Source organism: Haliotis asinina, chromosome 5 (genome assembly GCF_037392515.1).
Source record: "Haliotis asinina isolate JCU_RB_2024 chromosome 5, JCU_Hal_asi_v2, whole genome shotgun sequence".
NCBI classification, from domain to species: Eukaryota; Metazoa; Mollusca; class Gastropoda; order Lepetellida; family Haliotidae; genus Haliotis; species Haliotis asinina.
The window spans coordinates 53,297,042-53,312,863 of record NC_090284.1 but is presented as its reverse complement, the minus strand read 5'-3'; the positions used below and the strand labels follow the sequence as shown (position 1 = coordinate 53,312,863).

The following is a 15,822-nucleotide window of genomic DNA, read 5'->3' as shown; positions in this document are numbered from 1 at the left end:
CAGTCCAGTCCAGTCCAGTCCGGGATTCGAATCCACACCTTCAAAGTCAGACACCGAATCGCCAGCACACACAGACAGTCGCCTAATTTTCTCAGCCACCACGGCTTCTTCAAAAATGAAAGTCGGACAACTGTTAGACTACAGGCAGTGGACTTTTGTACCCCTCTGATACCTTAGTGAAAAGTGTAAATCGCCAGCACACACCAAACTGCTCAGCCATCACGGTTTCAGCTAAAGCCTGATTCTGTTTCTGATGCTGGTCCTCTCGTAGGTATCTACCGTCTCATTTCCTATGGAGGACCGGTAAGGAGAAAGCAATGACCATGGCCGTTACGTCACTGCATTGCATCAAACGTTGCTACAGCCTTTTATACCCTAACGAGACCCATAAAGCTTTCCAGGAGATGCCTCATCTGTAAAGAGTGTACTGTTCTGAGTGCCGTTGTACTAAGCGATCTTAGCGCTAAGGTGACCGTATCTTCCATGCCTTAACATAGACTTAAAGTAGTCTTAGCGCTAAGGTGACCGTATCTCCTATGCCTTAACATAAACGTAAGGCTGTCTTTGTTCTAAGGTTGCTTTGTGAAACAGCACCCAGGGCCGCCGTGACGGTGACATGGAAGCAAAAATTAATGTCGTGCCGTCTGACGTGCGTTCCGAATGTTGTGCCTCTAAATCTAATTGCTATCATCCCAGGAATGTCCCAGCTGTTAATGTGGTAGTTTGGTATCGGTTCGGTAGAATGTGGTTGTTTTGTTGCCGTGACGTCACCCGTTATCCAACTGTATAAAAAGTCCAAGCAGATCATATTATGTTTTGATGAATATCAAATTCATGGCAACCTTGCTTTGAGGCATTCCTGTTTGCAGCTTATATAAACCACGTTAACACAGATTTTCGCCGCTTTGCGTTAGCGTCAGTTTCGGTTTAAACGTTTTTCCGAGAGCCTGACAGTCACTCTGTTCTGTTCACATTTAACGAAGCACGTTTGTGAGTTTCATGATCAGAATACATTCTCACATGCATCATTTGTTGTACATGAACATGTACATGCGGTGCAGTCTTAACGAATGTGTATTGAAAGACGTTTATTCGTGAGATATTTATATGAAACACTGAAACACAGTCTCAGCTTTCCGTAAATGTATTTCTGGACCATGACCTTGACACAGTCCCTGTGTAAGTTACCCGTGTGAAATATTAGACACGCCCCTTTTTCTCATTTCCTTTTCAGACACCTCGTCTTTTCTGAAGACGCTTTAAAACACTTCTTAAAGGACTGCCTGCAACATATTCATGAAATGAGAGAGAGAAACTAAGTTTTATTCAAGGGAAGTAACTCGTGATGGTGGTCGATTAAGGGCAAATGTTCCGGCAGCACAAACACATGTGTATTGGTCACATTAATCTATTTACCACCAGATATTAACAGGGGAACATCAATGACTTGTTTTCACCTCCTTTCTTCTGCTTCCTTTCAGAACAATATCCCAGTTACATGACAGGGTGTCAGCAAACCACGAAATGATACAGGACCCTTCAAGCATGGTGCTGACGAAACACGATCGGGACGAACGGGGATTCGATCAGATAGTTTCTTAAGTTCCGAAACGTTTCGTAATTCCTCAGAACAGACTTGGCCACCTGTGTTCTTGGATTGATGGGACGGGGCATCGATGTGTTTCATGTGAGAGATTCTTCAGTTTACAATAACCGAAAAGAGTGGGGGTTTTTCACTCACTTGCCCCTTTCTTACTCAAGCGTGCGAGTTATTCAATAACTAATAAGCGAGTTGTACAATAAATCTTACTCTTTAGGTCGGAAGTATAGATCCTTGGTCAGCATGGACACCACACTAGGCATCTGTTTCATCTTGTAAACATACGGCCTCTTAACGTCTCGTATTTCTTGAACTTCGAATCCGTACGCCACCATCTTGTTGACCCTTGTCATTAAGGTCATGAGGTCAAGTCTAGCGCCATGTTCCTTCAGAACTTCACACAACGCTTGTATGAACAGCGAACCCTGCATGTTGTCACGCCATGAGTAGTACCCTGTAACAACAGATGTCATGAGCACGTTTGTTTGTTTATCAGTTATTTAACGCAGTATTGCATCGATACAACGGACGTCAGGACAAGACAATCCAGTGATCACCAACATGCACATCAATCTACGGAACTGGGATACGATGACACGTGTCTACGTCTGAAGTCCTGGCGCATCGTCGCCACTAGTGGTGGCGTTAAGGGTCGCCCATGGCACAGAAGGGTCGATTGCAGTGACGATCTCCCGAGGAGACCGTGGCAAAGTTTGGTTGGCTGTTTAACTCCGCACTCAGCAATATTCCAGCTATATGGCGGCGGTCTGTAAACAGTCGAGTCTTTATAAGACAATCCAGTGATCAACAACATGAGCATCGATCTACGCATCTGGAATACGACTGCATGTGCCAACCAACTCAGCTTGCCTGAACGCCCGATCCAGTTAGTCGCCTCTAACGACAAGCATGGGTTACTGACGACCACTTTTAACCCGGACCTTCACGTGTTTAATATAACATTTCGTTATGATTGATTCATTCACTAGAGACTGGCATTTTCTGTGTGTTTCTCATCGACATTTTCAGAGGGAAAATTTAAAAAAGGTGTCGTCAATATCGCTGCAAAATTAAGAAAGGTGTAGTCAATATCGCTGCACAGATACCCCTCACAGGAGGCAGCCTAGTGTACAACTAGTGTCATGCCATCAGCCGGTGACGTCATGAACAGTGAATAGAATAATTTCATGCATTTCTTAACGATGAAGTACTGTGACGTTTTCTTAAGAGGTTGTGAATGGAATAGTCATGTTCTAACCGCATATGCAATCCTGCAACTTGGTTCCTAAATGAAGTCACCCAAAATGAAATATCTCTCCTGCTTTTTTTCTTGTAGTCTTTTAGTTTGTTTCAGTGATGTTGCTATGTGTAAACGTCTCTTTTTGAGATATGTTTTGCTTAGGGAGCCAATCTACTAAAGTAAATTCAATATTTACTTGGGTCGGAAGCTTGTTCAAGTGCATGTCCGGTAGTAATATATATTTTACGCCCGTTTCTTTCGGGTACCCTAAGTCTATCTGGCGTAAAATATCATTACATAAACGTGTTACTTAACGGCTCATATATGTAATAAAACACTTACCCTCTGGGTTTCATATGATGTAAAACCCTTGGATATAATTCATTAGGTAAACTGGGTTATAGTTTTGCGTCGAGAGTATTTATCACATTTGACCCATAAGTAGAAGCCAACCCTTACTTCGATAGCTGGTGTACACCACTTGGCCACCACTCTTATTTATGTAGAATGAATAATAGTATAAATGATATAAAATGATGAGTATAGTAACTACCTGACACAACGGAGTACGCGATGAGGAAGTCTGCCTCTGTTGGAATCCTGTACGTCACCGGCTCCTCCATGTCCTCCACCTCGACGTCGTCGTCCCAACCATCCATGTTCACGGCGTCAGTGACGTCGGCTCCAAAGTCAGTCGCCTTTCCTCGGCATGCCTGAGAAAAAACACATGTCAAAATCTTTTCATCGTGAAAGGATTGATTTGGAGATAGAATAAGAATCAAACCAGGCTCCAATAAGTGATTGAGGATTAACAATGTCCAGTGTTCTTGATTTATCAATAAGCAAAAACTTTAGATAATTAAAATGACAGTAAGTGTATAGTTCTGTATGTTTTCAAATTCAGATGACTGTAAAACCTAAAAACTGATTGTAATCTGTGATGTTACACATTTAGTTTGTTCAAGGTAAAGTTCTCAAACCAAACCGGTGTAGCTTCTCACAGCGCAGACGTCAACGAACCACTCTATAACTAGCTTCGGTCATGCTGTTACCAGGAATAGTCTGGGATAAGAGTTCACCTTCAACGGATCCTAGCACAACTACAGAACCCTACTCTGCGCATTTACTACAAGGGCCCAAAATGATCACCGATGACAGAGACACCCATTCCAACCTTGTAACGTAAAGAAGAGTAAAAGCGACGACTTTCCCCTGTCAATGTTGGTGCTAAAGCCAGTTTAAACATGTAACTTCTCCTTGGCCTGTGCTTGGGATGACGGATGTGCATGCTAACTCGCTGTTTTCATCTTACCTGGATGAAGAACAGTTTTGGTTTACCAGCCAGGGTTGGACAGCGATGACCTTTGAAAGGGTTCAAGAGTCTGGTGACCTCCACTGGACCATCTGTGCCGTAGATCTTGTCCTCCTCCCCGTGAGACAGAATCACGCACACGAAGCAGTCGCTGTCACTGTGGTCGTCTTTAGATGCTGCAGCAGAGGGTAGATTGACGGATGTCCGTCAAACAATCGCACCACAAGATTAACAAACTCAAGCTACATAGCGATGGTCTGCATCAAACACCTCATTGAATGATATTAGCAACAACGTCCCGCACTGTCGAATAGTTCATGATGTATCGGACACAATTGACACAATCAGGGATTAATCGGTTTGAGGACAATCTACTCACTTTGGGTCATCACCTCCTGCATCTGTTTCTTGGTCTGATTGGCGTACATTCTCACGTCAAACCCCAGCCCCTCCCAGCGTTCTGCCACCTCCCTCCCATCCTGGTCCGTACCTCCTCGACACCCCACCCCTAGAGTGGTAAAGTCCTTGTTGTTGATGACGACAGCGACACCACGGTGACGGTGGGACATGTTGTACTCGTCGGGGATGTTGGACATGTCACATCTTACAATCGTCACTTTTCCACGCCTGAAGATTAAAAGTACGAAATGCTCTGTCTCCCTTCGTGTGCGTTTGTACGTATGTGTTCTATTTGGGTCACTTATTTTCATCGGGACGTTCACTGTGACATGCACATATTTCCTATGATGTGTTACAGACATTATATATTTATAAAATGTCCAGTTGTCACTGTGATTACAGTTGGTGGGAATTCGTCAGCATGGACTGAGAGGACATTAATTATTTTGACAGGCAACTAACCTTTGAGAAGGCGCCAGATAAGAATCCTCCATACGGTTATGTCGATGTATTTTAAGGAATCTGAAAACAAGGGTGAAAGAAAGTACTGCAGCACACAGGGGTTCGAACCAGTGTTTGGACAATATATTTTCCCAAAATCTAGACTTTTTGTAATCGTATATTGTTTTTATATGTTATGATTAGCAAACTTCTACCATTGAATTCATTACATGGAATAATGGGTATTTTGTGTTATGAGTGTAGCGGTTTTCTGGAGTATTTCATTTCTTCACCGATTTCGTTCAAATTTGAAAAATATCTTCATCATAGCATACACAATCAACATACGATTGCAAAAGTCCTGATCTTTATTGAGAAAACCTTGCCCAGCCAGTGATTCGAACCACTGTGTTGCGGCATGTATATGTGTTAGAAAGCTTTATCACAAAGCAGTCAGAACCTACTCGGCTCTATATGAGTCTACAGAAGAAATTTATGTTTTATGTACGAACATAGTCCACGTACAGGTATACATGGTGCTTTATCCAGGTGTGATCGTAGTCCATGTAGTGATTTATTCAGTTATGGTGAACGTCCACGTAGTGCTTTATCCAGGTGTGACCACAGTCCATGAAGTGCTATATCCAGATGCGATCGTAGTGCAGATCCAAGTGTGATCGCAGTATATGTAGTGCTTTATCCAGGGGTGACTGTAGTCTACGTTTTGCTTTATCTAGGTGTGATCGTAGTCTAACTTTATACAGGTATAATCGTAACCTACCCAGTGTTTTATAAAGGTTTAATAGTAATATACGTGGTAGTTTATGAACGGTGTAATCGTAACCTTCGGAATGTTTTATAAAGGTTTAATCGTAATCTACGAACATACTCATGGGTGCGCCTATAAAGGTGTCATTACAGTCTTTCTCGGAACAATAGCTTAGCTATACAGATATGAAAATACAGATATTCCAGAAGGCAGTCACTAAGAAAGTCCAAACAGCGCAGAAATCTATAGATTCTAACGAACTCCAACAAATACTACTTTCATTTTATTTTTTAACTAATTTCAAACTTGCATTAGCCACATATCTTAACTATAAGCAAATATATAGATATACTTACATTGAACAAATTCCTGTATGAATTATTGAAAGCTCACTTTTCAACACCTAGATCATGAAACTTCATATCTGGATGAAATCTTGTTTATACACCCACCTGTAAGGGGTCATCTCAAAAGGAGCGTAATTTTAGCAAGGGTATGTTGGCAACCAGAACAACGATTATCCGCCGACAGTTGTATATGCAAAGTAAATTTTCATTTATCAGCCTGTATTCATATGACTGCATGTATATATATGAATGAAGAACATTTAATTAAAATCATAGTTATCTTTTTAACAAAACGTTTAATACTACTAGAATTTGAAAAATACTAAAAATGTTATGACACTTTCCCTCAGTATGCGACTGAGCTGTCCAAGTGTTGTGTCAAACGTATACATGGTCGACTGTAGGCGGGTCACTATTGTGTCGGCGGCTGATAATCACCTTATAAACCACATGCATGGAATTTGACCTCCAGATAAAACCCGAGAACGTTCCAAATGGGCCCTTGCATCACGTCGGCATCATGTAACGATATGGCTACATTGGGCTAAGCGTATCGGTCCTTTGTGAATGTGTGTTCATGGAAAACAGTATTTGCAAACTTAAAGAGATTAACGGTATGAACTCTGACGGTGACTAGTCTGTATCAAATATACTCTCTTTATATTGACAAAAATCTTACCGCTTGGTCAGCAAAGCGTCATTGGTAGTTTGGTCAGCGTAATTTGTCTACTTCCCATTTCAGAAAACTCTTTGAGGGAATTCAGTTTGCAAGACTTGTAGTCAATGCTGTGTAGAACATTATCTCCCGGAGGCACTGACTCTCTACAAGTGATCGCCCGGATCATATGAATCAGACATAATCTTGCAGTTGCTAGTTGGTACATCATAGGCTGTGACAACACGGAAAAGGTTTTTTTCAAATGTATGGTTGAAATTTCAATATTTAGATTTATGTTTCACTCTGACGATAAACTCTCCCGACAGCAATAGACACTCCAATTTGACAACTGTAGATAATAATATTTCTGAGTAACGTGGAGGATAGTTTGAGCAATATAGCAGATTTCCTCAACAAACTGTTACTAGTATTTTGATCTTTGTAAAACCGGAATTAGAGAAATGACTGCCTGTGAAAGGTTAAGCGGTAGGTCCTTGTACTCAACCAAACATCAGTCCCTTAAAAGAGTGAGTTTAGTTTCTGTAAATAGTCGAGTCTGGACCAGACAATCCAGTGATCAACAACATGAGCATCGGTCTAGGCAATTGGGATACTGTGACGTGTCAACCAAGTGTGCGAGCCGGACCACCCGATCCCGTCTTTTGTCACTTACGACAAGCATGCATTGCCGAAGATCAGTTCTAACCTGAATCCTTACGGGTTCACTTGAAAGAAAGGTGGACTCGATGTGTATTCATTGACACAGGAGCGGTGCTAATATAAACTTGTCAGACGCACAATGTACGTGATGTAGAGTACCAGTTGTCAGACTTTTCTCTTTGAAGACGCCGCAGTGGATGAGTGGGTTAGATCGCTGACTTTCTCTGCAGGTGATTAAATGCCTTACACTGAGAAAGTGGGTTCGAATCCTGGTTTTACTGCAGGTTATCGGGCCTGATCCAGATTGTCCAAAAGCTCCAAAATATAGGATCTGCATTATTATGAATACGAATGAAGTTCAGGAAATTTCACTAAGTTGGGCTCCTTTTCAGTTTGAATGAATTTGTATCTAGGTTTTGATATTACCCTACACTTTTGATCACATAGAACATATGTCATTAATTTGAATCTAAGATAAGAGAAAAAAAGTAGAGTTTTGTATCGATCGCAACGCTTATGTATATAACGTATTATACTAATATTAATTATTGTGAATATTTCATGGACTAACTATTAAGGATAGTGCCCATCAAACTATCACGATATTATTGCAAGATATTTCAGTAGTATAGCAATACCATTTTAACCAACAGGCTGAACTAAAAAATCTGTCACAAATGAGTGTATTGACAGATTCGTATATGCCTCGAATACTATATTCCCTGGAAGGGCACATTTCTGAAATTCCAGAAGGGGTTTTGTCGTGTGTATTCATACGGTTAATTACATACATCTATACACATCACTAGCGTCTTTGGTTAGTGACTGTCAGAAAAATTATGGCAAGTGAAATCCGAGAGGTTTCAAAATTTACACTCAGGCTCAGCTTGGTACTGACAGTTAACAACAGCACTAATTGTCACTCGCTGTGACAAATGGCGGTTATCGTGGATTTGGCGGCCATCTTTGATATCCAGGTGGCTAACATTTTACTCTCAGTACATAACACTGGGGTAACGTTTCATACTTGTCTCAACATTTGAACAACCGTATTTTTTTACTTCATCAGTTCCAATATTAAGAAGGTTCGATCTCGCGTCTAACCCAAACTACTTCCTCCTTTGGAGAGAAGATGAGGTCTTTGGTCAGCATGGAGACAAAAGATGGCATTTGCGTCACCGGACTTCTATTGTTAAGGCGACCAGTCCTGGACTGGAATCCCCGAGCCACCATTTTGTTGACTAGAATCAATATTCTCAAAATGTCCATGGTCGTGCTGTATTTCTTCAGGGCGCTACTCAAAGCGTTTATGTAACATGATCCTGCCATCGCGTTCTGTGACGCCTGGTACCCTGCAACAGAATGTGTTATTAGCTATGCTACAACTACATGCCATGGGATCTGGCGTTGCATGTTATACACTAAGACAAGTCAGGACCACTTGCCTCCTCCGTTACCTACATTCCTGAGACAGAGATAAATAATTTGTATCTAAACGAATGAACCTCCTCGCAGAATATATTAACATTGTCCTGTGGTTGATGAACATGGAACTTAGAAACAACAGTGTTAGTGTAATAATGTCATTATCCATTTACATTATATAGGTGTAAAACTCGTTTTCGAGATAAAGAAATCAGAATGTTCTGATGATTGACTGCAGACTTTGCATGTCCACTCGGAACCAAATACGCCAGCCAGGCAACCTTAGGTTTTCGAGATAAAGAAATCAGATGTGCCGTTCTGAATGACTGACTGCAGATTTTGCATGTCCACTCGGAACCAAATACGCCAACCGGCTAAACAGTTCCAATATGGTTATCCTCAGTATTGATTCCTATCTCTGTTTAGAATAGTTCCTTGACACCCTTGCGTTGTTAAAGGCGATTTAATGCATCGAGCGATTCAGGTTCGGTGCTGACAATATCAGGCAGTTTGCCTGATGACTCTGTTACTTCCTGGTTCCCACATATAGTTGGAATATTGCTGAGTAAGGCAGCAACAATGTATCTCTAACATACCAAACGTCGGCTGTTACGAGGTGAATTCCAAAGTGAAAAGCAAATAAAAAAACCAAACTACTCTGCAATGGGGACCGTAAGAGGTAGTATCAGTAAGTAACGAGTTTTGTATGCCCAGAATACAGTCACTGTCGAATGTCTTCAAACTCTCCGGCTATTGGATCTGAAATAGTGTTAGATGCTGTCAGAATTCTGCCAGCTAGACAGCTAACTGTTCAAGCCACGTTTGAAGATAAGACACAAGTCAGGCCTAGATTATCTCTCTTGTTCTTACATAGGTATAACCAGCCTTCCAAAAACTGTCCATTTCTAAAACTTCTCAAAAGATCAATCAGTCATGTTCGCCAACAACCAGGAACTCCAACTACTTCCGGTTACAACATGGGAGCTACATTGTTCGACATTTTCGACGATGGTCTCTCAGTCACTTCCGGCCACAAACAATCCTGACATGTTCTGCCATCAGTCTCCATGAATATAACATGTAAAATATAAATGATATATTGGATACGGCCCTGGCGGAAGATATCCTTGATGTGAATTTAATGCAACTACCTGCAACTGTAGAATACGCCAGGAGAAAGTCGGCACCTGATGGGATTTTGTATGTCCTAGGCATGCCGTCAACCTCGTCGTACTCATCATCATCTGTGTCATCTTCAGTTACGTTCTGGACAGCACCAACTGTAACACCGCGGTCAAGGTCGCTACCACGACATCCCTATGAATCAACAGATATTTCTATGGCTTACATGGGGCTTATACTTCACAAAAGAGGTTTTGAGTCTGACCACCCGATCGCATTAGTCGCCTCTTACGACAAGCATGGATTACTAAAGATCAATTCTAACTCTGATCTCCACGGTTAAACCAGGAAACGGGTCTGCAAAAATCCGGGCTAGTGTTCAACTTACCCCACTTTCGAAGATTGATGCTCATGATCTTGATCACTCGATTATATGGTTCAGATTATTTACAGGCGTATTGTTGGGATATTGCGACTTCAGCGTTAAACAACAAGCCAACAAATCTGGAAATATGATAATCCCTACAAAGTTCACTGAAAATGTAACGGTCGGAGTACCGGGGTCATTATATATTCTCAGAAACAGGCTGACAATATAATTGTTTGTTTTTTTTCAAATTCAATAGCTTTAAAGGAATGGCTGAACGTGAAAACGGGACAAATGTGTGCTGGGGTTTGTATGGCTATTTATTTGAAATGTAAGGAGTTCACGATTACAACCCATTTATCGCGATATACTACCTGTATAAAGAATAATTTAGGTTTTCCAGCCAGAGATTTGCAGATATGACCTTTGAATGGTTCCACCAGTGATGAAAGTTTGACAGTGCCGTCGGTTGCTTTCACGTTGTCGTCCCCGCCGTCGGCGAGTATGACACAGACGAAGCAGTCACACCCAGTATGGTCGGACGCCGCGGCTGTGAAGACAGATGTCGTCTTATGGTTTTGTCAGCATCAGCATCAGCATCATTGCAATGATGACTTATGAACTCAGCACCATCATCGTCATCATGAACATCACATTTTGGCACCACCATCGGGGACAAGATTATGATACGTTTACATAAAATATTAAAACTGTCAGTGCAAGAGTTTCTCCCGATAGAAATTCCTTTCTAGAGTAAATGGCAAAATATTGATGCATAACTGAGTGAGTGAGTGAGTTTAGTTTTACGCCGCACTTAGCAGTATTCCAGCTATATGGCGGCGGTATGTAAATAATCGAGTCTGGACCAGACAATCCACTGATCAACAACATGAGCATCGATCTGCGCAATTGGGAACCGATGACATGTGTGAACCAAGTCAGCGAGCCTGACCACCCGATCCCGTTAGTCGCCTCTTACGACAGGCATTGTCGCCTTTTATTGTAAGCGTGGGTTGCTGAAGGCCTATTCTACCGCGGGGCCTTCACGGGTTTAGATGCATAATTGAATCGAAAGGCATCTACAGGAAAGGCACGTACTGCAAAGTTTGTGAACTGCATTTTTCGGATCTGATTTAAGAGGCGAAAGTAACAAGATTGTTTTTTTTTCCCTTGACATGGCAAAACGCCGACTTTCAGAAAATACATGGTGGCAAGTTATCGACCTGCATGACACAAGGACGTCCCGGCGTGTTCCAACTTCAGTCCTAACGTGAACAGTAATGTCACCCTGTCCATCGACCTGTGAGGATGCATGTGTCTGCTGTTAGGTAGAGGGTCGCCCACGGCAAAGGAGTCAGAGGGCCGATGGTAGTGATGATCGAGCCATAATTCGTCTCACAAGACGCAATCCCATGACCCTTGCCGAGGAGACCTTGACAAAGTTTGGTTGGTTGTTCAGTCTAAGTAAACTTAGTCTCAGTGTATTTCGTTACACTCCACCACTGAGTCAGCAAAACCTAGTAGAAGGTCGCGTCAGGTAACCTTTGATCGACTAATGACCGTCCAATCAAACGCGAGACGATACATTTAACCAATCAGATAACGGCTACTATTTGGGGATCGGAGGGACTTTCAAAATATTCAGCTCACTGACACAAATATCTCCACAAACAAAAATCCACATAAAACACAATTATTTGATCTGCAGTATATACGCTTTGGGGTTTCTGTTGACATGGTTACCATTAGCTAATATTTCCGCAAGATGACATCCTTGAATATTGCCAACAACTCTCTTTCAGATACTGTTTACTCACCGTTGTCATGGTTGTAGGTACGCCGTGTGCATCACCCGGAGGAGAGCGTACGCTAAATAGCATTCGGAATCGTTCGGGTACGAACCTTTGCGAGATAAAAAGTTCAAAAGGTATGTGCGAATATCCACTTTTGCGATTTGGTAAGCTGTGTTCTGATTGGTCAATGTCAAAGGTTACCTGGCGCGACCTCCCACTGTTAGACTCGGAGGAGGAGCGTAACGAAAAGTACTGAGGATAAGTTTCTTAGACTGGTTGGTTGTTTAACGCCACACTCAGCAATATTCCAGCTATATGGAGGCGGCCTGTAAATAGGCGAGTCTGAGCCTGACAATCCAGTGATCAACATCATGGGCACCGATCTACGCACATGGGATAAGATCACATGTGCCAACCAAGTCAGCGAGCATGACCATCCGAACCCATTCGTCGCCTCTTACGACAGGCATGAGTTTGTGAAGACCAGTTCTAACCCGCAGACGTCATAACTGGAGACTCAGTGTCGGCGTGGGGATCTTATACAATCAACTTAGACATTTAGAACACCACTACATTCAAAAGACATATCATTTTGCATTGTAGAAGTGCCGAATAGCAGGAATGTTGCTGATTGCGGTGTTAAAGCACAAACAAACAAAAAGTGTTGTGGAAGTGAAGTTACCAAAAGCTGATCATGATTTCCCCTGTTTCACAGTTGTGTTTCATTGTCAGCCATGTGTGCGTTTGCTTCACCTGTCAACTTACCTTTTCTCATCAGTTCCTTCATCTGCCTCGTCGTCTGACTTGAATACACTAACACCTCAAATCCCAGCTGCGTCAGACAATCCATCATACTCTCCACATCCTTCCCCATGCCCCCCAGGGTGTTGTTGATGATGACGCCGAGACCTCGTCTCCCGTGATCCATATTGTACTTGTCCGACACTCTGTTGACGTCGGACTCCATGTTAACTGGGTAAGGACAATATGGCGTCTTGTAATCCTGGCTTCGAGAGGAGTGAGTGAGTTGGATTATGTGAAGAAATTACAATATATAAGACACAAGTCAGATGGAGATTGCCATGGCTACAGAACAACGAACAACAAATACTTTATCCCCCGTTAGGATGTATGTCAGGTCACGAACACTAGAACACAGTACTATACTTATCCATATTATCACACTACCTGGTTTATCATCAATTGCTGATTAGCAGTTCATGTTATGAATGTTTGAACATGATGGGGAACCGACTGTCTAGACGTCTACTTGAAGACGGACTAATCCGCTGTGCTGAGTTACGACCCGCATTAACTGTACTATAATCCAGTGATCGTCAATCTGTATACTTGTAAATTTGTGACAGCGATAAACGAGTGTTTCAGGCATTCCTTCTACATAAGTTAACACGTCGTTACCTATAGCTAAGATACACAGCGTTCACTAACATGAACATTAATGAACGCTGTGTATCTTAGCTACGTCAACTGACGTACTCTGCAGAGCAGCGTCAAAAAAACAGGAGTCAGTGGGACAGTACATGATAAATAATACATAAAACATAGTTTATACCTCAAATGATTATAGCACTAAAATAAGAAACGTTTAATTTGATCATTCCTGATAAATCATATTGTTAAAATAAAGTTGATAGCTGTCTTTAAATATAACAGCATACAATATATAATCTAACACACATTTTCATACCTAGATTACATGTATATACATAGATTATATACTCAGTATATAATATAACGGAAACAAGAACCGTGAGCTTGGCAGCTTCACAGAATATGACGTACTGTCCAGGTACTGCATGCTTGTCAGGTCATTATTTGACAGTGTGAAAGGCAAGGTGCCCAGTCGTCTCTCCAAATCTACGCACATCACTTTAGATGTTGCCTTTGCCTTGTTCAGTCCTTGTTCATCCGCCAAGAACCTGGCCATCTCAAACAGGTTGGTATGCTCCTTGAGATCAAGTCTCCCCTTTTCCTCTTGTACATTTGCACGTAAGTATCTTCAACCACGAGAAGTAGGAAGATACTTGTAGTCTGTGCACTTGCCATAACTGGCGTTGGGGAAATGATTATGAAAACTATCATTTCCAACACTCATGTCACATGCACTTTCATGTAGAATGGTGACAATTTTTTAAGTTCAACTTCTTTTATTCTGTGATACACATGTATGTAACAAGCTGAATTGCGAGATTCACTCACTGTCTGGTACAGATGCCATATTTCGTTTCTTGAGTGAACACATTTCACATTTTGTAGAATGCCAGAGTCTTAATCCTTTAAATGTGGTGACAACATCAAACATCAAATGATTTTTACCTCGACGCAAAGGTCGAACTTACGAACTATCCCATTACAACGACGATGTCTCTTTTTGTCCTGGTCAAAACAACACCAAGGAACACATGAAGCATGCACGCGTTCGTATATGATCTGAATTATGATTGGTCTAAACAGAGACACAGCTACATCTCTCAAACGTTTATCAAATTGAATGGTTTGTTAAGGTTACATTAGAATAAAAACCAGTCGAGACAGGTGACTATTCTCCAGCTGTGAAGACAAGTTTTGTTTAGTGCTGATAACGGTCAGTGACCCACCAAGCCAGTCTAAGTAAATTTAGACTAGCCATTTTTCGTTACACTGCTATACGAATAGTGTCACGAATAATACTGAGAGTAAGTTTACTTAGACTGCCATCAAGTTGACTAAAGAGAAGAATGGTTCCCTCTTTATACAAAACATCCGTAGACGTACTGACGTTACATGTAAGACACACAGTTCAAGTGGAGGATTTACTAATACATGAATACGACTTAGTAATAGCAAACCTACCTGTAACTGCAGGTATATAGAGTTGTACTTTGAAGCAGATAATTATAGATATAGGTAGGTGTAATCAGCAGCACAGATAGGTTATCTATCAACCTCTCTATCCGTGTTAATGTATAGTTCTAAATAGGAGACGCGTATGATATACATAAAGACAAACTTCATGGATAAACGCTTCTTTATTCAGTTTTTGTGATGTTTCGATACAGGTTTCAGTATCGCTGTCAATACAATAATCTGTATCCAAATGTTGCCTCACCTGTACAAAGAAGTTGTCATCCATAAAGTTTGTCCTTACCTGACTAACTAAAAATGCCTTATTTGATCCAGTTAACCGTGCGAATTTCGAGTGAAACCAAAACGTCCGGGTAAACGGGGTTCGACTGTATATATCTTTCGTGATTATCTGGACGATCTAGTATTTCAACAAAACAACTATAATCTTTGAGATGGTGCTTCCATTCACACTACTAACTGTAGAATGCAAAGATATTCTCCCTTTGGTTTGCTATGCCCACCCTCCAATGTTCCTGCAAAATACCGGTCGCCTGTAAGCAATCCAGTAAAGAAAATGCAATGACCGATATTGTAACTATATGGTGTTGCTGGGGTGAACCTCATAAGACTAGTCTCCAAGATGAGGCATGGTCTTCTTGCAGACGTTACGTCGATATTCTCTGTTAACGTCCTACGCTTGCTCTTCTCTGTAAATGTAGTAATCACCTATACAGGGATAGGTTTCACACATCGTACAAATGTGTGGATTTGAACCCTGGTGGCTTGATGAGCCAAATCTTTATCCACTATGCCTATTCACTTTAACACAACAAAACACAAAC

The 15,822-nt window shown here is 41.6% G+C and overlaps 2 protein-coding genes across 2 annotated transcripts; both read right to left on the bottom strand.

Moving 5' to 3' along the window:
• Positions 1-1,302: 1,302 nt before the first annotated feature.
• Positions 1,303-6,207, bottom strand: LOC137284827 (caspase-7-like). Its single transcript, XM_067816826.1, has 6 exons — positions 6,118-6,207; positions 5,014-5,073; positions 4,532-4,779; positions 4,153-4,328; positions 3,394-3,553; positions 1,303-2,054 (listed from the first exon to the last, which is right to left on the bottom strand). The coding sequence occupies exons 2-6, from the start codon at positions 5,043-5,045 to the stop codon at positions 1,807-1,809; spliced, it is 864 nt and encodes a 287-aa protein (XP_067672927.1). The 5' UTR covers positions 5,046-5,073; positions 6,118-6,207; the 3' UTR covers positions 1,303-1,806.
• A 1,971-nt stretch (positions 6,208-8,178) lies between these two features.
• Positions 8,179-15,011, bottom strand: LOC137284828 (caspase-7-like). Its single transcript, XM_067816827.1, has 5 exons — positions 14,987-15,011; positions 12,899-13,140; positions 10,715-10,890; positions 10,003-10,168; positions 8,179-8,778 (listed from the first exon to the last, which is right to left on the bottom strand). The coding sequence occupies exons 2-5, from the start codon at positions 13,098-13,100 to the stop codon at positions 8,504-8,506; spliced, it is 819 nt and encodes a 272-aa protein (XP_067672928.1). The 5' UTR covers positions 13,101-13,140; positions 14,987-15,011; the 3' UTR covers positions 8,179-8,503.
• Between the last annotated feature and the right edge of the window lie 811 nt (positions 15,012-15,822).

Coding starts and splice junctions, on each gene's coding strand:
- LOC137284827 (XM_067816826.1), bottom strand. CDS start 5,045: ATGGAGGATTCTTATCTGGCGCCTTCTCAAAG. Junction 4,780..5,013: donor TATCTGGCGCCTTCTCAAAG/GTTAGTTGCCTG, acceptor TTTAATCTTCAG/GCGTGGAAAAGTGACGATTG. Junction 4,329..4,531: donor GCAGGAGGTGATGACCCAAA/GTGAGTAGATTG, acceptor CCTCTGCTGCAG/CATCTAAAGACGACCACAGT.
- LOC137284828 (XM_067816827.1), bottom strand. CDS start 13,100: ATGGAGTCCGACGTCAACAGAGTGTCGGACAAGTACAATATGGATCAC. Junction 10,169..10,714: donor CTAAATTATTCTTTATACAG/GTAGTATATCGC, acceptor GTTGATTCATAG/GGATGTCGTGGTAGCGACCT. Junction 8,779..10,002: donor GGCGTATTCTACAGTTGCAG/GTAGTTGCATTA, acceptor ATTCTGTTGCAG/GGTACCAGGCGTCACAGAAC.